The sequence below is a fragment of the Sebastes fasciatus genome, chromosome 4, assembly GCF_043250625.1.
Source record: "Sebastes fasciatus isolate fSebFas1 chromosome 4, fSebFas1.pri, whole genome shotgun sequence".
In the NCBI taxonomy this organism is placed as follows: Eukaryota; Metazoa; Chordata; class Actinopteri; order Perciformes; family Sebastidae; genus Sebastes; species Sebastes fasciatus.
Genome location: NC_133798.1, coordinates 7,853,101 through 7,872,983, shown reverse-complemented (window position 1 = coordinate 7,872,983; position 19,883 = coordinate 7,853,101). Strand labels below are relative to the sequence as shown.

Here is a 19,883-nt window from a genome sequence, read left to right as displayed (position 1 = left end):
TGTTTTTATGTGTTATGAATGGGCTCCAGATTTACTGCATATGGAAGACTTTTGCATTGTTAAAACCAAAAGAAAAGCTGGCCTGTTTTGTCATCGATCAGGATTTCAAGGCTTGGAGGGGTTGTGCGAATAAAAATGTAAAACGGGGTGACACAAATTCTAAACCGACAGATCTGGACTGCTGCCATATTGTGCTGTGTCGATGGGCAAAAAAAGGGATCTTGAGCATAACAACATCATAAGAAGTAGGCCAGCTCCCGTGGTGAAAGAAAAGGCAGCAAAGGTTGGGCCAGACAAGAATTGTGATATTTAACAACCAAGAACAGACTCTCTGTGGTGAACCTGCCAGAAAAAAAATGGCATGAAAATTTCAGTGGTGAAAATTAATTCAGCAATTTTGCAGCCATGAAGAGCCGCCGTACACATCGCTGCATGGCAGAAGCCGGAGTGATCCCGAAGGGAAGGTATACAAGAAACAACAATTATCTTCAGCAGTTAAGGATGAGCGAACACAATGGACCCAACCAATGAGGGGCTCCCATAACTGCAGCTTGTACATGTCCAAAGCTTAATTGGAAACAGTGGGGCAAGATAATTCACATTCAGCCCGGCCTGCATTAACTATTGCTCCCTCAGCATGGGCATCTCAAATGCGTCTCCCCCACTGGACTCACACACACACACACACACACACACACACACACACACACACACACACACACACACAGAGTAAAAGCTGAGTTTGCTCTCCCCACTGCCTCATCCTGCCCTGAAGTCCACAACAAAAAATGAGCAAAGGACAAAGGACTCAATCAATACTCAGGAAAAAATCTGATTATATAAACTTTCTGCAGCGCCCCCAGAGATCTACGCAATCACCATTAAGCACAAAATGTTCAAGTGTATTTCTGAAGTCTGAATTTCTATAGAACTTTTCAAACTCAAATCACATTTAATGCAAAAAAGAAAAAAAAAGAAAAGCTGTGATTTTTGCTGTTCTTAAGGGTCACTGGTCTTTGACAAACCAGACGCTCCCAAAAAACTCCTTCACAGACTGCATTAGATGAATGTTTTCTTCACAGAGACACCATATTCCTTAGAGACCTGCATGTTGTTTATACCCAGCTAGCCCTCGGTAACCTTGGAGTGAAAGTGTGGCTATTTATTCGGTGTACACTCTTATCCCATATCTACCCTTAAAAAAAAAAGGGGTAGAGAGACAGCCCTTTAAATTAGGACTTGTTGTCCGCAAACACACCAGGCTTGAGCTCAAGTGTTTCTAAGAGCTTTGAGACAACTGGGCTGAAAATGCTTCGACGTGCTGCCTCAGACAGACATCAGATGTTTTATACAGCTCACCAATTCAGCTCCAGAGAGGGTTTCACAGAGAGGCTTCACAGCCGGCATACAGTAAAGGCTACAGCCCTTTCCTCTTCCTGTCACAGTGGGACTGCAACGAGGGAAGAGGACAACATTGTTTTTCCTCATGAAGACCCAAAGAGGAACGAGAGATGAGGTCAATGCTTTAAACAGCGCTGTCGAACAAATAACAAGCGCAAAAGACAAGATGTTTTCAAAGACGGACCAGTGGTGTGGAATATACCATAACGGAGACAGGTTCACTGCGAACAGCTGACCTGTGAGTTAGCCAAAAGTGACAGTCCTAACAGAGCCATTTACTTCCAGGTGCTGTTTACACTCGGCCTGTCAGTCAATGAGACGAAAGGGCCTTGACGAAAACACCGGCTTCATATCCACTCAGGAATGTGTCAGGCAGGAGAGTTATGCTGTTACGGAGGTTTGGCAAAGTGAGGTAGACTTGTGTCCCGGAGAAACGCTGTGTGAGCAGCGCTCCACACCGGTTGTGGTTGAGCTCACCACTTGAAGCCATCTGTGTCAAAACCCTCAAGTTCAGAGCAGGGGGAGCTGACCTTCACTTGAGAGCACTCTGTCCTTGAATTACAGCGCACGTAGTCGCTTTCTTTCCATATTGAATTGTGCTTGAGACATTAACCAGAGACAGAAATAACCTTGAATAAAGGCGCCCTAATTTCTTAAATAGCAGCCTCTCAATAGCAGCATTCTTCAGACTTGCTGAAAGACCTTGTCATGAACATACATGTGTCAATCACCCAGCCCCCTCAGTATCCACCCACATGTCTCCAAACCCTTATATTACTCACTCTCAGCCTGACAATCATTTGCAGCAATCATTGTCCGGGCCCTAATTATTATCTTAAGGCCCACAGGCAAGACAATCAGAGCTGTCAAGGTGGAGGGGAGTAACCAGCCGTGACTCACCTCTAAACGTAGGTATTCATTCTGCTCCTGGGAAAGCAAGCTGAGGATGACACCGGCGGCGGCACGTGTCCGAACCCCGACCTGGACCCTCGTCCGTCGTGCAGGCAACGACCACAAGAGCTGGAATTGAATGTGGCTCCGGCCGTCAAAGGAGAACTCTGGAGCCACTTGTCAATCAGAAACACACAAAGCTTGTTCAATTAATTCAGCTGTCATGTGGGAAATGTGCGGGGCTATCACAGCGAGGGCGTGCTGTTCTGCAAAAGCACTTTATGTAAGGCGAGGTTATCTTCCCAGTGCAGCAAAGTGACGTTTAGGAACGCAGAATTTCCCACACGTCCCATTTGGATTGTACACTTTGTGAGGCTTAAAATCCACCGAAACTCCGCCGAGATCTCACTGTTCCTTCCCTGAAAAACCTCACGGCTAATTAAAAAGCAAATTTATATGCTTACCTTGATCACACTGAGGCCCCGTGAACCCCGGTTCACACAGGCAGCTGAAGGAGCCCCACTCGCTATGACAGCGACCCCTCTTGCCGCAGGACGACAGTTGCTCCATGTTGGTGCAGTGGTCATCAATAAGAGAGCAGCCTGGCACAGTGTTGGAGGATTCAGCTGGGGAGCCAAGGTCATAGAGCTGAATAGAAGAAGAAAAATAAAAATATTAAGAGGAGAAAAAAACTCAGTGACAGGAGGAAAATGAAAGGGTGGGTTCCTCTGTCCGTGCAATGATAGTAGATAGAATGGAAGTGCGATTGCAGATTGAGAAAAAATCTTATCATTAAATTGTAAGATACTATAAACTGATATCTGATTGTTTAATGACTCATTACATCTTGATTTATCTAATTGATCACACGCAGGGATATTTAAGTGTCACGGCAGCAAAAAGACCTACAAAATAAGAGATGTAACCTAAAAAAAATAAAAAATACTAAACACATTATGAACTATATCTACTATACATACAATTAGATCCATGAAAAAAGAAGGATTATATCCCATACCAAGATAGAATGAGAGAGGATTATAAACACAAACAATCAAAATAATGTCACAAGATATTTAAGTTGTAATCAATAACTTCAGAGAGGGAATCGGTCGGTCAGTGAGGTGTCTCGCGTCTGACAGCCGTGTCTGTAGAGGCATGACAATGAGGTTATCGGAACTGTAGCAGCCTAACAAAAGTGTGTTAAGATAATAGCGCAGAGGTTTACATCAGGTGAGTGGTGTCCTTAGCTTATAACACAGCAGTTGTTAGTTATGTATTAATATTGGATCATTATTTTCATTTGATGCTGTTTTTTACTTCTACTCTACTTACTTTGCAGAGTAAGATTTTACAGTCAAAACTAGGATCATCTTATCGAATATGTATTCTTATGGAATAAACAATCCAGCAGTATATGAAGTAGCTAAATTTAACTACACCAAAGCCAACTAAAGAACAATATTAAAATTCTGCTCATATATTTGTGCACCACCTATAATAACCCAATAATACATAATGACATAATATTGACAGATGCCGTTCTGCTGCTTAATAAGTACTTTTGCTTCTGAGACTCTTTGTATATTTTGGTGATATTACTTCTGTATCTTTAGTTAAAGCTTCAGTAGGCAACATTTTTTTTGCATCATTGGGCAAAAATTCCATAATAACCATTCAGCATATGGTAATTCAAGTGTTCTGAGAGAAAACTAGACTTCTGCACCTCCTCATGGCTCTGTTTCCAGGCTTTAGAAAATCTAGCCCATGACGGGAGACTTTGACCAATCACAGGTCATTGCAGAGAAAGAGAGCGTTCCTATTGGCTGTGCTCCGGCTTGTGCACAGTATCCCAGTTGTTGGTATTTCCTCAACAGATCTCAACATGGCTGCTGGGTTACAAACTTTCTAATTTTAAAGCTAAACAGTACACTACAAGATGTTTCTAAAAACATTTGAGGCGAGAAATAGGCATTACAGTAACAGAATATTATATACTTTCTACTTACTGCAGCTTTAAAAGGTACTCTGTGGAATTTCTGACCATAAGTGGCGCTATGGAGCAGTGTTTTTTTGAGAGTGTCCCCGTTTTGTTTGTCTAGAGCGCGCATGAGGATGCATATGCACTAGAATGTGCACGCTAAGCGCATTCCTGCCAAAGTCCACTGATTCAGGCAAAATAGGCCTAGGGTAGCACTTGGGCAAGGGTGGCAAAATGAGGGCCAACTATTCATGAGCAAAGTCGCGGAGTAACCAATAGCAGTAACTGTGGTCTCGCTAGGTTAGGCGTTCTGTAAGCATACTGCCTCCCTCCCGGCTTCCCGCCCCCAGCTCTCATGAGCTAATGGTAGTCTGGCCTACTGACACCACGTACGATTGTCGTCGAGAAAAAACGGAACAAATGCAATGTGAGAATAAGGAAATACAGCAGCAAGTCTGAACAACTGAAATTATCTGAATAGAAAAAGAGTGAACTATTAAAGGAGCCAAAGGACTCCAAAAACAGAGGAATTTGTTGTTAAGATATATTGATCCCGGGAGTTGTTAGCAAGGATGATGGCGCGCCTTCAAGTCCGGCACCACCGAACCAAGAGGCCGCTAGTGCCGCTTGCATAACTAACGTTACCGCCGTTAATCCAAAAGAGGAGAGGCAGCAGGTGCTAGCACTCAGATGTCAGATGTGAAAAGGTTTGCTTTATTGTGTGTGTTTGACGCACATGAGAAAGTGGTGTATGGGAGAGATTTGCACTGGTATTATTTCGTTTGAGGAACTGAAATTGGACTTTATATAAAATAGCTATACATGATGCTGTCGTGATTCTGCTGTAAAGAATTTGGAACCAGGTTATTGGAGTTGTTATGCAGATCTGTTTGGTACGTTACTTGCATATGGATCAGCAAAATGCCCGCATACTTTATTATTGTTGACACTGCGAGCACACAGGCATTGCTATTTGCGTTGTGTGTATGGAATATTGGCGTTTGCGTGTTGTTGCTGGTTTTTGCTTTATTTGTGTGGCATACTGGCCTTTGTGTGTTGTTGCTGGTATGGTACATTGCAAAACTGAAAAAAAAATTGAGGGGCGGCATAAGTGTTTTTCACCCAGAGCGGCAAAAGTGCATGTGTCGGCCCTGGGGTGGAGGTCCTTTTAACCACACAATTGTACTAAAGAATATATGGATGGATAACATGGATCCTCCAGCACCTATGTGGCCCGCCATCCAAACAGGTAAAGCATGAAGGGATACAATCTATTCATCAATCGTGTGTATTTCCTAAACTCTGCCTGCTCCATGCAGTACCTTGCTGTCCACAATCAGGTTCCTTATACATCCAGTGTAGTCTTTATGCTGCAGCTGTGGGTATTCATAGGATATGTTCTTGTTGACCCCTCCGAGCTGCAATACATGGCTTCCATTTAGATACCTGGTAGAAAAGAAAAGCAACTCTCAATATACAAGTAAACAGAGGAGAAGAAAAGAAAAACGGCACCTTGTACGTTCTCAAGGTTAAAATTCCAAACACAACTCTCAATATAAAGAAACAGAGAATGCGAGCAGAAGAAAAGGAACACACACACCATATAAGCTGTCAAGGTTAAAATTCATGGTTTCATTCTTTTCCTGCCGGAGCTGTCATCACTATTACTGCTCTCTGACAACAAAGATGACATCTCATTCTTGTTCTTATTCCCTTATTGTGAAAATAAATTGCAGGATGGGTAAATTATATTTGCCTGAAACGATGAAAAGAAACAAACATTGATCCAGCACAGCAGGAATTCTTGCACAAATAAGATAAAACAGAATATTTTTCAATGCTAATGTCGGCTTGTTAACTAGCACATTCCCTTGTTTAATGACATAACTATTTGTATTACCTAATAAGTTGTAACTTAAATACAGTGATCAGAGTAAAATGATTGTTTTTTTTCTTAAGTTATTCAAATGAATAGCAGTGGTAAAGCCTTGATGTTAATTGTTAAACTTCATAAACTCATAGCTTAATTACTGAACACAGCAGAACAATGAGCACAGTGGCAGGCTGAGCACACTATGGGGTAAAACAAACTCAGCTGTGAGCTATGTACAGAAACACGGTCAGAGAGATTAATTGGCATTTTAAGAATTATATCTGATGATTTCATCAACAGTTTCTTCCCTCCAGCGAGGACAGAAACTGAACACAGTGAGCCTACAACAGTCGGACTCAATATCTGATTTGAATTCAATAAATGATACCATGCAGCTTGTACATAAACACATTTTTAGATACTATTTACTGAACATGAACTATATGACCATGCATGTTTGTATAATATACCAGAGGTAGGGACATTACTCTTTTTTATGTTGAGGGAACATGAGCTGTTTTAAGCTTGTAAAATATTACACTGAGGGAATAGAGGACACTGAAGATGCTCCACCTACATTTTGCTGGTTAACTTTAGAGCTGGAACAATTAATCAAGTAATTAAATAGTCAATTAACAGAAAATTCATCTGCATCTATTTTAGTAATAGTAGTAATTTATTTCGGCCCTTATTAACAATTTTCCATAAGGAATGCACATGATAATAGATAACAACAAAGTATTAAATTACATAGGAAAAAAAATCATAATTAATTAATCATTAAAGTCATTTATCCGGTAAAAATGCCAAACATTCCCCGGCTCCAACTCCTTATATTTGATGATTTGCTGTTTTGTATTTTTTAATATTAAACTTGATATCTGAAAGTCATCAGAAAACGCTACCTTGGGCTCTAGGAACTTGTAAAAGGCCACTATTATTGTTATGAACTAAACTATTAATCGGTTGATCTAAAAACCAAACAATAATGAAAATAATCATTAGGACTTCATTCAAATGTTATTTATGTAATTTCATAGTCCCACCTTTGCTGTGAAGCTTCATCTGATCTTTCGATCCAGAATAAATAACACTCGGCTATGACTGTGTGGGTGATGTTCTGTAAATATACAGTATGTCATTTTTACAACAGTATTACAAATGTTACCAAGTACGTTGTGCATGCCAGCACACAATAAACAGAATTAAAGGTTCTGTGTATAGGATTTGGCGGCATTTAGAGGTGTGGTTGCAGATTGCAACCAACTGAGTACCCCTCTGCTGACTCCTCTCTTTCCAATACTGCGGTAACCTTAGCATAATAACACTACTTTAGGAGCAACCGAAGTCAGACGGCAGCTGGTGGTACCACGTTTTTTCACTCTGCGGCTCACGGTACCGCAGTTTCACAATTGTGTCGGAGAACTACGGTGGCCCTCAGGTAACGACAAAACGAGAAAGGCTCTCTATAAGGCCAGTGTTTGGTTTGTCCGTTCTAGGCTACTGTAGAAACATGGCGGAGCAACATGGCGGACTCCGTGAAGAGGACCCGCTCCCTATGTACATATGAAGGACTCATTTCAAGCCAACGAAACCACAATGATTCATAGTTGCAGGTGATTATACACTAATTAAAACATAGTTATGAATATTATATTCCATTTCTGCAAATAGATCCCCCAAAATATTACACACTGTTTGATTAAATATTTGTATCATTAAAATGCTACAAGTCTACTAGGGTAAAACAGACACATCCTTCATCAACTGAAGCCTATAAAATAATATAATTATATATATATATATATATATATATATATATTATATACAGTATACTGTACATGGTCACCACATCTGTATGTAAAAATTGACCTTATTCTTCTTTTTTCACTTTTACCACCTTGCAAACTGCTGCCTCTGTGACTGCTAATGCTGCACTCGATATAGGACTGTTTACCCCTGCGGGGACATGGGGTACTAAGACACTGTCCCTATGGGCCAAGCATCCTTTTAGATTTAAAAACAGCGAAGAGAACAAAACCTTAGAAGATTAACAGTTTGCAACCATGGAAAAACCCCAGAAGGACCTCTGGAGAATTTCTAAACCCCTAATCTGTGGCCACTTCAACCATAAACGCAGGGGTTCTTCAAAACAAACATGAAGCCACATTTATTTATTTCCCTATGTGTTCATGTGTCTGTTATAAAGTATAATAAATACAATGTATTATTTATCCCATGATTTAGTACTTATTGGCATCCTTTAGGATTCAGAAGAACCACTTAGTTTTTATATTGTGCGGCGTTAGTCAGACTTGATCCATTCATTCATTGATCTTACTTGTCCCTGTTGGGCGTGACCCCGCGGATTTCACAAGATGAGCGGTCCTCTGTCATCGCCCATGAGTCCACGCCTTCTGTCTCCATGATAATTGCACTGGAACATCGATCGAGGGTGAAGCGCACTTCCTTTAAATTGGGGGAGAGTGGAGAGAGGTCATCGCTGCTGCATATGTGGATGTGTGAACATCATGTAGCCAGGCGCTCTCTACAAATTACAGCATATATTTTAATATGACATCTTCTTCATACACAGGGAGGAAGGGAGAGCGACATAGAAAGGCGCTTCTCTTACTTTACTGTTGCTCCTCACATCAAGGCGATGCCAGCGTCTGTCAGTCACCCCAACGTTGTTTGTCAACTGGAGGACCAGGGTCCCTGAACCGTGGTTAATCTTCAGACTGGGTGTCCCAGCAATCAGCTCTGAGGACAAGAAAGTTCAGGATTAACACTCTGAAGTAAATCAAGATCATTATTATACCTGAATAGAATTACAGCCTCGCGGTTGCATGCCTCCGCCAACCAGTCAAGTTGCAGTTTACATCCATGTCTGTCCAAAATGTCATCACTTCATCATTTTATCCTGTTAGACATTTGTGTGAAATTGTCATAATTAGCATATGAATTCTTGACTTATGGCCAACAATGTGTTTTGTGAAGTCACAGCGACCTTTCACCTTTGATGACCAAATTCTAATCAGTTCATTCTTGACTTTAACTTGTTTGCTTTGACAAAATATACCAGCAAGGTCAATAAAAAAACTGTGATGAAATGTACTAGAAAGAAAGAAAAAAAACAGGAGAGATACAAATTACTAGTTTATACAGGCACAAATATAAAAAACCCAAGGGACATATGAAAGCATCTCACCTCAGAACAAACATACAGTATGAACTAAAAAAAGAGAATGACAATACAATATAACACAGCTGGATTATAGGAGGGAATCTGAAATCAGCCGCTCACCAGAAACAAGGTGATGGGAAATAGAGACACATGGTTGTGAAATAGGAAATAAAAATCAATTAAAGGGTCGATTCACCCAAATTACTGTTCTGCGAATTATTCAGTAATGACGGCACTGTTTCTGGAATGAGATGTTGCTGCAGAATCTTTCCAAATCTCATTTTTGAATGACGCAAGCCGCACAAATTAAATTGAATTAACCTTCGTTATATTGGAGGTGGAGGCAGAAATTTGAGAGAATCACAAAACAAAACACAAAACTGTCTGCATGGCCAGATATCACCATGTGGTAAATGAGAAAAATGTGTTTTTGGTGAACCAACCCTTTAAAGGGTAACTTTAATATTTTCCCATGTTTTTGTGTCTACGTGACTAATGGGGACAACACTTTTTGAAACTGGTCCAATATTGAGGGAGAGCGCTGCGGCTACAAGCTGTAATGTAATCATTTGGGGCAACCTGGTACCTTCAGTTTATGTCAACTAACAGTGCTTGTTTTTGCCACTGACAGGCTCAGATTGTTATTATAAGTGTCTGACAACATTATGGAAAGGACCCTACAGAGAAATAACTGTTGTGACTTGTTGCCGGAAGAGACAACAGTGGAAACATGAGTGAAAGTGGAGAGAGGAGTGCCACAGGACACCGGTGTTGTCAGAGGTTGTTGTGTTGGAGTACAGAAAGGGTAGCTCAGTGTTATCTAAAAGATTTTCAATGTGATGGCTGAATATTTAGAAGATTTCGACAATGTGGATGCGACGAAAGTGTAACGGGAGGTCTTTCTTCTCTTTACTTCCTCTATACACAGTTCATAACGGCCCCGTTAACTTTGTTTTGTGCCGCTGATATGCTAACAGCTGACGGTTAACGTTACACTCCAACGAATCACATACCGCTCCGATGACGATTCAAGATGGATTTATTTGCTTACAAGCACTTCGGGACTTCCGTTCACCTCTTAGCTTATACATTATACATAGACACATATATAAATTAATATTTACAGATTAAAATGTACATACACACACTCACCTGGGAAAATACAAGCCCGGTCTGACTTGTTCCCCCAGTGATGAGCTTTTATAGCTCCATCGTTACCTTGGATACTGTAGTATTAAATATTAAATATTAAATAACCGCATAAAACAAATATGTACACCTAACGCCTATCAAATAAAGGTAAAATTACTATAAAAATGAATAGTAACAATAGTAACACTTTATTAAAGCTGAAATTGTGTAACATGCAAGAGGCATACGTTACACAAGGTTTCAGAGCGAGGCTTCTCCGAGTGAGACACACAATAATAAACAGCCTGCATCAAGCGAAAGGTAAGAAAAATGTTTCATTTCTCTGTAGGGTCCTTTCCATTATGTTGTCAGACACTTATAATAACAATCTGTCAAACACGTTTAGTGGACATAAACGGACGGTACCAGGTTGCCCCAAATTAATACATTACAGCTTGTTTAGCGGCTGGCGGCTGCAGCGTACTCCCTCACTACTGGACCAATTTAAAAAAGAATTATCTCCATTAGAAACAAAAACATGGGAAAAGAGGGTCCAGGTTGGAAAATATCGAAGTTACCCTTTAAAGCTTCAGTAGGCAAATTTTTTTTGGCATCATTGGGCAAAGATTCAATAATAACCTTTCAGCATATTCAAGTGTTCTGAGAGAAAACTAGACTGTGAAATCTTGCACATGCCATAAGGAGCACCGGAGGACACCGGAGGACACCGGAGGACACCGGAGGACACCGGAGGACACGGAGGACACGGAGGACACAGAGGCCACAGAGGCACATGATTTTTTTTTCAGATCACCTGTCTCATGCACTACTGTCAGGATATAGTGACCGTTTTATAAAAATAACTTTTTTTAATCATATTTGCTCCAATTCTACCCACTGCAGCTTTAAGTTAGCCCCAGTGTACAAATGAAATTATGGAGGCAGAAAATGATATTTGGAGACTGTATAAGTCTATATCTATAAGTTTGTGTGTGCAAGAGAGACTGAGACCCTTGATAGCTGCAGTACAGCACAAAAAACATGATTTAGACTGGTTGCTATCATATTTTATAAACAACATTATATCATCACTATCCTTCAATAGTAACCTCAACAACAAGCAGCAGTGTTTTAATGCACTGGATACTTATTTAGTTTATTTAAAAAGACATCGCTAGCCGTAGTATCAATAAGTAACATACAGTAACTCACTGCGGTAATGCACGTCGGGTTGCACTGAAATATTAGTCTTATGCAATCGGAACACTATTTATAAATATATTGCAAGTATGAAGCCTTATACCTAGCTGTAAGTATACTCAATCACCTATTCAGTTTGATCCAATCTTTACTACTGTCCTTCACCTGCAGCCTTCAGGTTCAAGCTTTTGTGTCAGTAAGAATAAACCGTGCTGACGTGTTCTTGACTGAGACACTGAATTTCTACCAGCCAGAGTCTGTTCACAAGCTGAAGCATTGTTGTGACACTGAAGCAGGGGGTTAGCAAAAACACAATTCCTTGTGGCACACGACGACGTATTGCAGACACATTAAGCAGTGAAACTGGGTTGCCTGTGTAGCAGCGCATTAAGTACTTGCTGTATAACTCGGTGGAGTGAGTGCTTGTATCCCTCAGCAGCACACTAACGAACAAAATTTGCCTTGTATATCTGATTAGCTAACACCCAGTAATTAAACACACAAAATTAAGTTCCAAGTTTCAGTGCATTAACGGCCCGCAGGTCCCTTGGCACGCATCTAATTATCCAGACTCATTCTTTACCTATGGCCATGTAGTCCTCGCGGTCCCCGGGCAGCAGAGTGGCCAGCGGGCCGGCATACAGTAGCAGTCCATCGTCTTCCTCCGTCATGAACTCCAGTGAAAGATGGCTATCAAAGCACGGCCTTATGGGGGGAAACCAGGCATAGCCGTTGCCAAGGAAACTAAGCCTCGTCTCCTGACAGTCTGGCCCCTCAAGCTGCGGGGGGCAGTGACACCTGTAGCACGGACGAGAAGAAAAAAAATAAAGAGTGAGGAAAATCGAGGCGAGAGACGGGGAAAGAAACAATCAGTGTCGTTCATGTTTTTGCGCTCTGTGAAATCTTCACACTGTCCAATCTCTGGATCGGAGCGTCTGGTGGACGTGACAGTCTTGTTGATTCACAGGGGAAGGGGCTTTGACTTTGCTCCCACACGCCGGCTGTCCACACAGACAGCTAAGAAAGCGCTCTTATCAATCAATTGTTTGCATTAGCGACGAAGCCCTGAATATTCAGTTCTACATTAAATCACTTAGCTATGAACACAACATTACTCCGGTCCATTCTTCGTCTATCTCAGCGTGCCCGAGCTGAACCCTCTGGAGACTGCTCTTCCTCACCACATCACATCTCCTTTGTTAGGAGATAATTAATTCTATTCCTCTCACTTTTCTATGCGCCGTACCATCGCTGATTTCCTGGACTTTTTTCTCACTTATCCCCCACCCGCCCCCCCGCCCCCCCGCCCCCTTCTCATTCTTAAGGTATTACACGCTTTGGTTGATATCTGGGCAATTGCCTCTTCTTGTACTTATCTACTTTGATTAGAGCTTGAGTGTTAGGGATCACTGCTCTTGCAGAAACTGGAAATGAAATGTTATTCATGCCTATCTTCAACATGTTTGTGTGTGACACCATAATGGTAAATATTAGTAATGATACACAACACCAAAAAGGAAGAGATGCATGTGGTGATGACAAACAGCCCATTCCATCACTGCGATGACGAGGATGGAAGGGACCAGTTGATCTCATCCTATCCCCTCCAATGTAGGCATGTGAGACAAGCTGGCTTTGCTGATAATGTCAAAGCCATCTATTTTCATGCAGTGTCTGAGGAGGGCTGTGTGTGTGTACTGAGGCCGTTAGGGGCTGTTTCTCCCCATCACTGTTTATTCTGCAGAGGGGCAACACATGTCAGGAATACTGATCCATATACGCAGCGAAAGGGACGGCTTAGGCGGAGTGGAGCCTTATGCATACATATGCACACGGCCGTGCGCAGCACCTCACTCTTTTCACTGCTCTTTCATGTGACTCACGAGAGCAATGCCAATCCAAATCAAGGAGTGCAGGGCATGTTTTTCTCACTTCTGACTGACAATATCTGATCAGCTGCCGTCTGGGGTTGCCTGTTAAGCTCCTTCGACAGAGGATAGAACCAAAAATTGGATTCTTTATGGTTGTATTGCATTCACACGGGGGCACATATAGCACATATGGGGAGATAGTCTTCTTACAGAACAAGGGCTTCTCTCAGCAGCGTGCAGATCAGCTGCAGTAGGGACAATTTAAAAGATAAGAAAATAAAGATTTTTTGTACACTGTTACATGAACTTGCCTGCATGCATGTAAATGGCATTAAATGAGATTTTGAGAAGTTGTGAGCATAGAGGGGGGCCAGAGTTGTACTAATCCCGTTGCCCTATATTTATTTAATCTGGGCATTAGTGTGTGCATGAAATGAACTGCGTGCTGTTTCTCCTGCGACAGACTCCCACAGAAACCTATACACTTGAAGTTGAAAGCCTTTATATAGACTACACACATTTATAAATATTTAGGGTTATATTCAAAGTACTACCTAATGACCTTGATACAAAGGCTATGTTCATTATTTACTGTTAAGTTATGCAAAACACAGCGCACTGGAATTAAAAATTTCGATATCAGGCTATAAATCTAGAGACCTAATTTAAAAAATCTGTGCAAGATAGACCTAGAGTTATGCACATACATGCACATTGCTTCCATTGCAAATAGCCCAAAGCCTTTTTGAAAAATCCCTGCTACTCTATATTCAGCTGACAACACAGCCCAGCAGCTCTAGCAAGTTGGGTCAAGTTGCAGGTGAAGGAGATTTTTCTCACGAGGGGCTCATTTTCCAAGATGACATTCTTACAGTAAGCCTGAAAGGACTACAGAAAAGAAACTCCCGCTCCAGTTTCCCATCTTTTATGAGCTTCAACCAGCAGACACGCCTCTCACCTGTATCCACTCTGGGTGTCGACGCAGGTCCCCCCATTAAGGCAAGGGTTACTGGGGTAGGAGGAGCAGGGCTGGCGGGTCATTTCCCTGGCAGCGCAGCCACACACCGCCGAGGACGTCACCCTCACCGAGACCAGGGACAAAGCGCCTGAGTCTACCAGGGTGGGCGAGTCACTGACGCTTAACTGTGTGGAGCAGCCGCCGGTTGCCTTGCAGTCTGAGCGCGTACACTCGTCCACCTGCACCTGGCTCACATTCAGACGCAGCAGCGACTGCAGCTGCGGAGAGAGTCAGAGAAGGGAGGAAGGGGGGAGATGCGGGAGACAAAAATGGGTATTACAATAATTGTCAGTGAAGATACAAGGATTTGTATCTCCAATGTGGGTGGTGTGGGGTACCCAGTGATATACATTTGGAGGGATACAAGACAATGCAAAAAAAGAGGAAGGCAGGGCCTAATCTACATAAATGCTTTTAATATTCTATAACTGGTTGTTTTTAAAGGAGCAAGACATTTAGTTAAGAATGAATTAAAATCAAAACATGGAAGAAAGAAAGTGATTAAAACAAAAAGAAAGGAGAAATACTGAAGAAATGAATGGGAGAGACGAAGAGACATGACAGGGCCAGGCAGTAAACAGACAGGAAGTTGGTGTGAAAATAAAAGGGCAGATAAAAAGCCCCGTTATCTCTTTCCCTCAAGCTCCCAAGAGTATCACTTGATATATGAGCATCGATCTCTATCTATCAGACACGCTGGTATATATACCTTCTTTTTATGTGCGGCGAGGACAGCGTGCAGTTTCTCTGGGCGCAGGTAGCCATTACCAGTTAGCACATAGAAATGGATGTCCACGGCTCTCTCCTTGCTGTCTGCTATGCTGAAAATGTTGACGCTCCCCGGTCTGACAGACAGGGCTTCAGACAGGAAGTCCCAGAACGTCTCCAGCCGACTCTTCCCCTCGACGGGAGAGTCGATAAATTCTCTCGCTGTTATGCCTTCAGGAGACAAAGAGAGAACCACTGGCTCGTCAATGACAACTACAGAGTTGATCAAAGTCTACTGAGTTCCTGATTCCATTAGCACAAAGAGGTAGCCTAACATCTCCCTCTATTGATCCACTTCCTCACTGAATCATCCATAAGGTGAATGAGTCGTGCTGCAGTCAAGTAAAAATCGTTCGCTGAAATAAAGTTGGGGTCTTGAAGAGCTGCCTTGTACAAAATATTTTAATGACCTGAAAATCAATCACATTTGTGGTGCCACCCTCCAATAATATCTGGGGGATGTGGGCAGTCATCTTTAATCTCCAAAAATGATAATGAGTTGAAGTCAGGGGCATCCATAATAGCCGCCGAATGGCTTTTTAAATGTCAAGGACTTTACCTGACACTTCTAAATTGACCTTTATAACTCCGATTTGCTCCGAGAGACTGACAGAAAAATGAACACTCCGACGCGAACTTCAGAGTGTTAAAGAATAAGACAAAGAAGGAAACTGTTACCACCGAGCAGTGTGAAAGGTTGCTTTACAATGCTGCTTAGAACTGTAAAATAATGCAAGTGTAAAAATGTCTACTGACAGCCTGTTATTTCAGCGTTAACTGGATTGACAACCTGATAATCAGTCAATGAAAAGTACCAATTTATTCATGCCTGTGGCAGATGCTGTCTCTTTCAACACCAGCTTCAAAAAAGCAATTGAACAACAACGGCAACAAAGAGCAAGCTTTCTGTTTTGTGGAGGATGACTGAGACTGGGAATCCAACTGAAAAATCATTAGACTCAATATTGTGTTCATGCCATCAGGTGAGTCAGTGTTTCGGCGAACGTTACCGGTCAAACGCAGCGAGGCGGACGACAGGATGGCCTTTTCCTCCAGCTCCCTGACATGAACTCTGACACCTGAAAACACATCGGGCCAGACCCCATCAGACACCCCGACCCTCAACCAGTAGCTGCCTGCCGGAGTGTTCGGTCGGACGGTCAGCACTCCCGAGCTCTGGTTCAGACTGAAGTATCTGAGAAAAGCAGAGGAGCTGTTAAGCAGGAGAGGACGGCTTCAGAGGAAGATGAAAGAAAGAGAAAAAAAAACAGCAGACAAATGGTTTCTTTTGTTTCTGAGCTCTTGTCCAGAGGAAAAAACACCTGACAGATGGCAGACAGAAAAGTAGAGAATTGGTCAGCGGTACCTCGGTTTACTCCAGCAGGAAGTTAATACGAATTCATTTTGAGAAAAAACACAAAAGAAAAAAGAAAATAACGCCAAGAAGAAGATAAAAAAGACAAATTCTTTGGCTCCAAAAGAGCTTCATAGTTGTCATGGTAACTGTCAGAATTCGTTACATGAATAAAACAAATATGCAATTGGTATTTCTAATCTGATCTTGAGGGTGTGAATACTGAATAGCTGCATGAGGTACCTGACGGAGTCAGACGGTGCTGTTTGATCTCAGGAAAACCATACAGGTGGACTGAGATTGCTTAGTTTGTTTGAATCTGATTGCATTTTCCAGAATGGCAATCACTGTTGACAGCTTTTATTAAAGTCCCTTTGGAACGTGTTGCTTATATTAGAGGCCAGGGATTTGGATCTGAGATCAGGAGAAGTATCTGTTAGGCATGTTTCATGCCGAGTGATATCACTGAAATACCGCCTCAATGCTGAGTCCACATCCTCTTTATTTTTCAGATTCTACAATGTTGGCAGTTCCTCTGGTACTGTACTGCTTTAGCTCTTGTACTTGTTCTGCACATTTGGAGATCAGCATGTTTACAGGAAAAAAAAAATTAGATGCATTTAACAGAGAGCTCTTACTTGGCTGCGCTTGTCTCCAGAGTGTAGGTCTTGTTGTCCCAGTCATCAGGATCTGGGGCATACACCTTCCCCAGTGCCGCATTTGCCATCCTTCCTGTTCAAGGTAAACACGCACACACGCGAGCACACATTGATTCCTTCAGGACAGAATCTGCTGATGCCAACATTTATCTTTTCGTCCCTCTCTTCTCCTTATCTTGCATTCTTGTGTTCTGTTCTACTTATTATGCTCATAACTGTGGAGCCCCACTGCTGGAATGAATGGGCTCTCAGTGCTCCACTTCAGAGAGCGTGGAGCTTAAGGAAGCAGGGCTATCTCAGTATGGATTATGTTATTATCGACCTGCAGTGCCAGAGTACTGCAGCTGGGTAAACAATGGCAGCCAGGATGAGTCACGGCGCTCCTGTTTTCCACAATTACCAAAACTGCCATGTAGCTGAGTGAGCGATCAAAACGTTAACAAGCCAACATACCTAACCAACTTACTTGAAGTGTAAAAAGAAAAATCTACACAAAAAAAAGAAGAATCATGATCCTTATCATAATGTGATGCTCAGATGAGATTTAGACAAAGGGTTGGCAAGGGAGGGATGTGCTGAGGGCTTGAGAAAGGATTTGACAACGATATTACCATAACAAAACACTGTTAGAATGTAAAAGGAAGAGTGCCATTATGAATTCCAGACAACACCGAGCAGGTACGGGAGTGAAAACTTTACCCTAGCCTCAAGTTCCCCTCTTCACTCAAGCTCTGCCTGCAGTGAAATGCTCTGAAGCCAAAGCAAGGGGCAAAGAGAATGAAATGAGTTGAAGCGAGCGACTCACCCTTGCGGCTATGCACGTAGACATCTTTCTCCGCTGCCTGATGGGCGTTATCATTCTGGTCGCCGATGGTGATGGTGAGCGTGTTTGTGGCTGTCATTGGCGGATCGCCGCTGTCAATCATAATCACCGGCAAGTGGAACTCGCTCTGCCTTTCCCTGTCGAACCTCCGCAGGGCGGTGAGCGTGGCGGTGCCGTTCCCGTGATCCTGCAGGTGGAAGTCGATGGAGTAAAGCGAGGGCAGGGAGAGGAAGAAAGGAGGCCCGTGCTCTGGGGAGTCTCTGTCCACAACATGAAGCAGAGTTGAGCTCCCGTTGAGCCAGACCACTTGAGGTGCTGGACTGTTCTCCCACAGCACAGGAGTGTAGGCTGTCTCCAGCTCTGGCCCGTTGTCATTCATGTCTTGCAACGGCAAGTGAACCGTGACACTGCCAGTCAGTGCCGGGGTACCCCGGTCTGTCGCCATGACAACCACCTCATAACCCGCCACTGTCTCCCTATCCAGTGGCCTGGCAACTGTGACCACACCAGTTCGGCTGATTGTAAAATGTCCATATGGGTCAGATAGAGGGAGAATGCTGTACAAAATGTCCCCATTCACGCCTGAGTCAGAGTCAGATGCTGAGACCTGAATGATGCTGGTTCCTACAGTTACGTCCTCGGGCAAAGGAGAGAGCAGGTGGGAGCTCGGGGTGAACACGGGAGCATTGTCGTTCTCATCCTCCACCAGGACCTGACAGTGGATGAGGCTGGAGAAGTCAGAGTCCTCCACCTTGATGGTAAGGTTAAACCGCTGCTCCCCTGGTTTCTCAAAATCCAGCTGCTTCTTCAGTCTCAGAGTGCCCGTCTGCTCCAGTCTGTGACTGACCATGTAGAATCGCTGCTCCGGGTCTCCCGCCACCACACTGAAGGCCAGCTGTCCGTACGTACCGGCGTCAAGGTCCACAGCGCTCAGCTCCAGGATAGGAGCGTCTTCATTAGTGCTCTCAGGCACACGAGCGCCACACCGGTCCTCTCTAAACTTTGGCACATGGTCATTGATGTCAGTTACCACTATAGTGGCGGTAGCTGTACCCATCATACCCCCACCGTCACGGGCCTCCACTACCAGCCGGTGGCTGTCAGCAAACTCCCGGTCCAGACCCTCCCCTGCCACAGATATAGTGCCGGTGCTGGAATCAATAGTGAAAAGGTCCTCATTGTTGGTGTTGTGCACATTCTCGGTAATCCGGTACGCAAGGATTGCGTTCTGACCCACGGCTGCGTCATCAAGGTCCACCGCTGTCATTTCCACAACAAACGTTCCAGGAGGGGAGTTCTCCGCCACGCTACTGTGGCAATTATCAGGCCCACACGTGAAGGCGGGGGCGTTGTCATTGATGTCCCACACGTTGATAATAACATCCGTGAAGCCAGTAAGTCCCTCGCCCTCTTCGTCCGTTGCCATGACAACAAAGCGCCAGACGGCACGCTCCTCTCTGTCCATAGTGCGCTGGGCATACATCTCCCCCGTGATGTCGTTGATCATGAAGTGCGACTCTGCCCCTTGGCCATGAATGGAATACCGTATGGCGCCCTGGTCTGCGTCTTTGTCTGGGTCAGTAGCTGTCACCTGCACAGATAAAGACAACTTCTTAAGAAAATGGATATTCATTCATCCAGTCAAACACAAATTACCGCTTCCTCTTATCTCTTTCCAGCCGTCAGCCAGGTCTTCTTGGATTTTTCTAGACAGCCCTTTAAGTGT

General features: G+C 43.2%; 1 protein-coding gene across 2 annotated transcripts in view; it reads right to left on the bottom strand.

The window, feature by feature from the left end:
• The window catches only part of LOC141765651 (neural-cadherin-like), a 111,218-nt gene that overhangs the window by 14,808 nt on the left and 76,527 nt on the right, over positions 1-19,883 (bottom strand). For both annotated transcript variants that reach the window (XM_074631771.1, XM_074631770.1), the window contains 11 exons: positions 18,140-19,748; positions 17,314-17,407; positions 16,332-16,516; positions 15,263-15,492; positions 14,494-14,771; positions 12,248-12,462; positions 8,782-8,909; positions 8,488-8,615; positions 5,596-5,719; positions 2,757-2,940; positions 2,302-2,468 (listed from right to left, as the gene is read on the bottom strand). In XM_074631771.1, the coding sequence (XP_074487872.1) occupies positions 2,302-2,468; positions 2,757-2,940; positions 5,596-5,719; positions 8,488-8,615; positions 8,782-8,909; positions 12,248-12,462; positions 14,494-14,771; positions 15,263-15,492; positions 16,332-16,516; positions 17,314-17,407; positions 18,140-19,748 (3,342 nt within the window). The remainder of the gene's footprint in view (positions 1-2,301; positions 2,469-2,756; positions 2,941-5,595; positions 5,720-8,487; positions 8,616-8,781; positions 8,910-12,247; positions 12,463-14,493; positions 14,772-15,262; positions 15,493-16,331; positions 16,517-17,313; positions 17,408-18,139; positions 19,749-19,883) is intronic.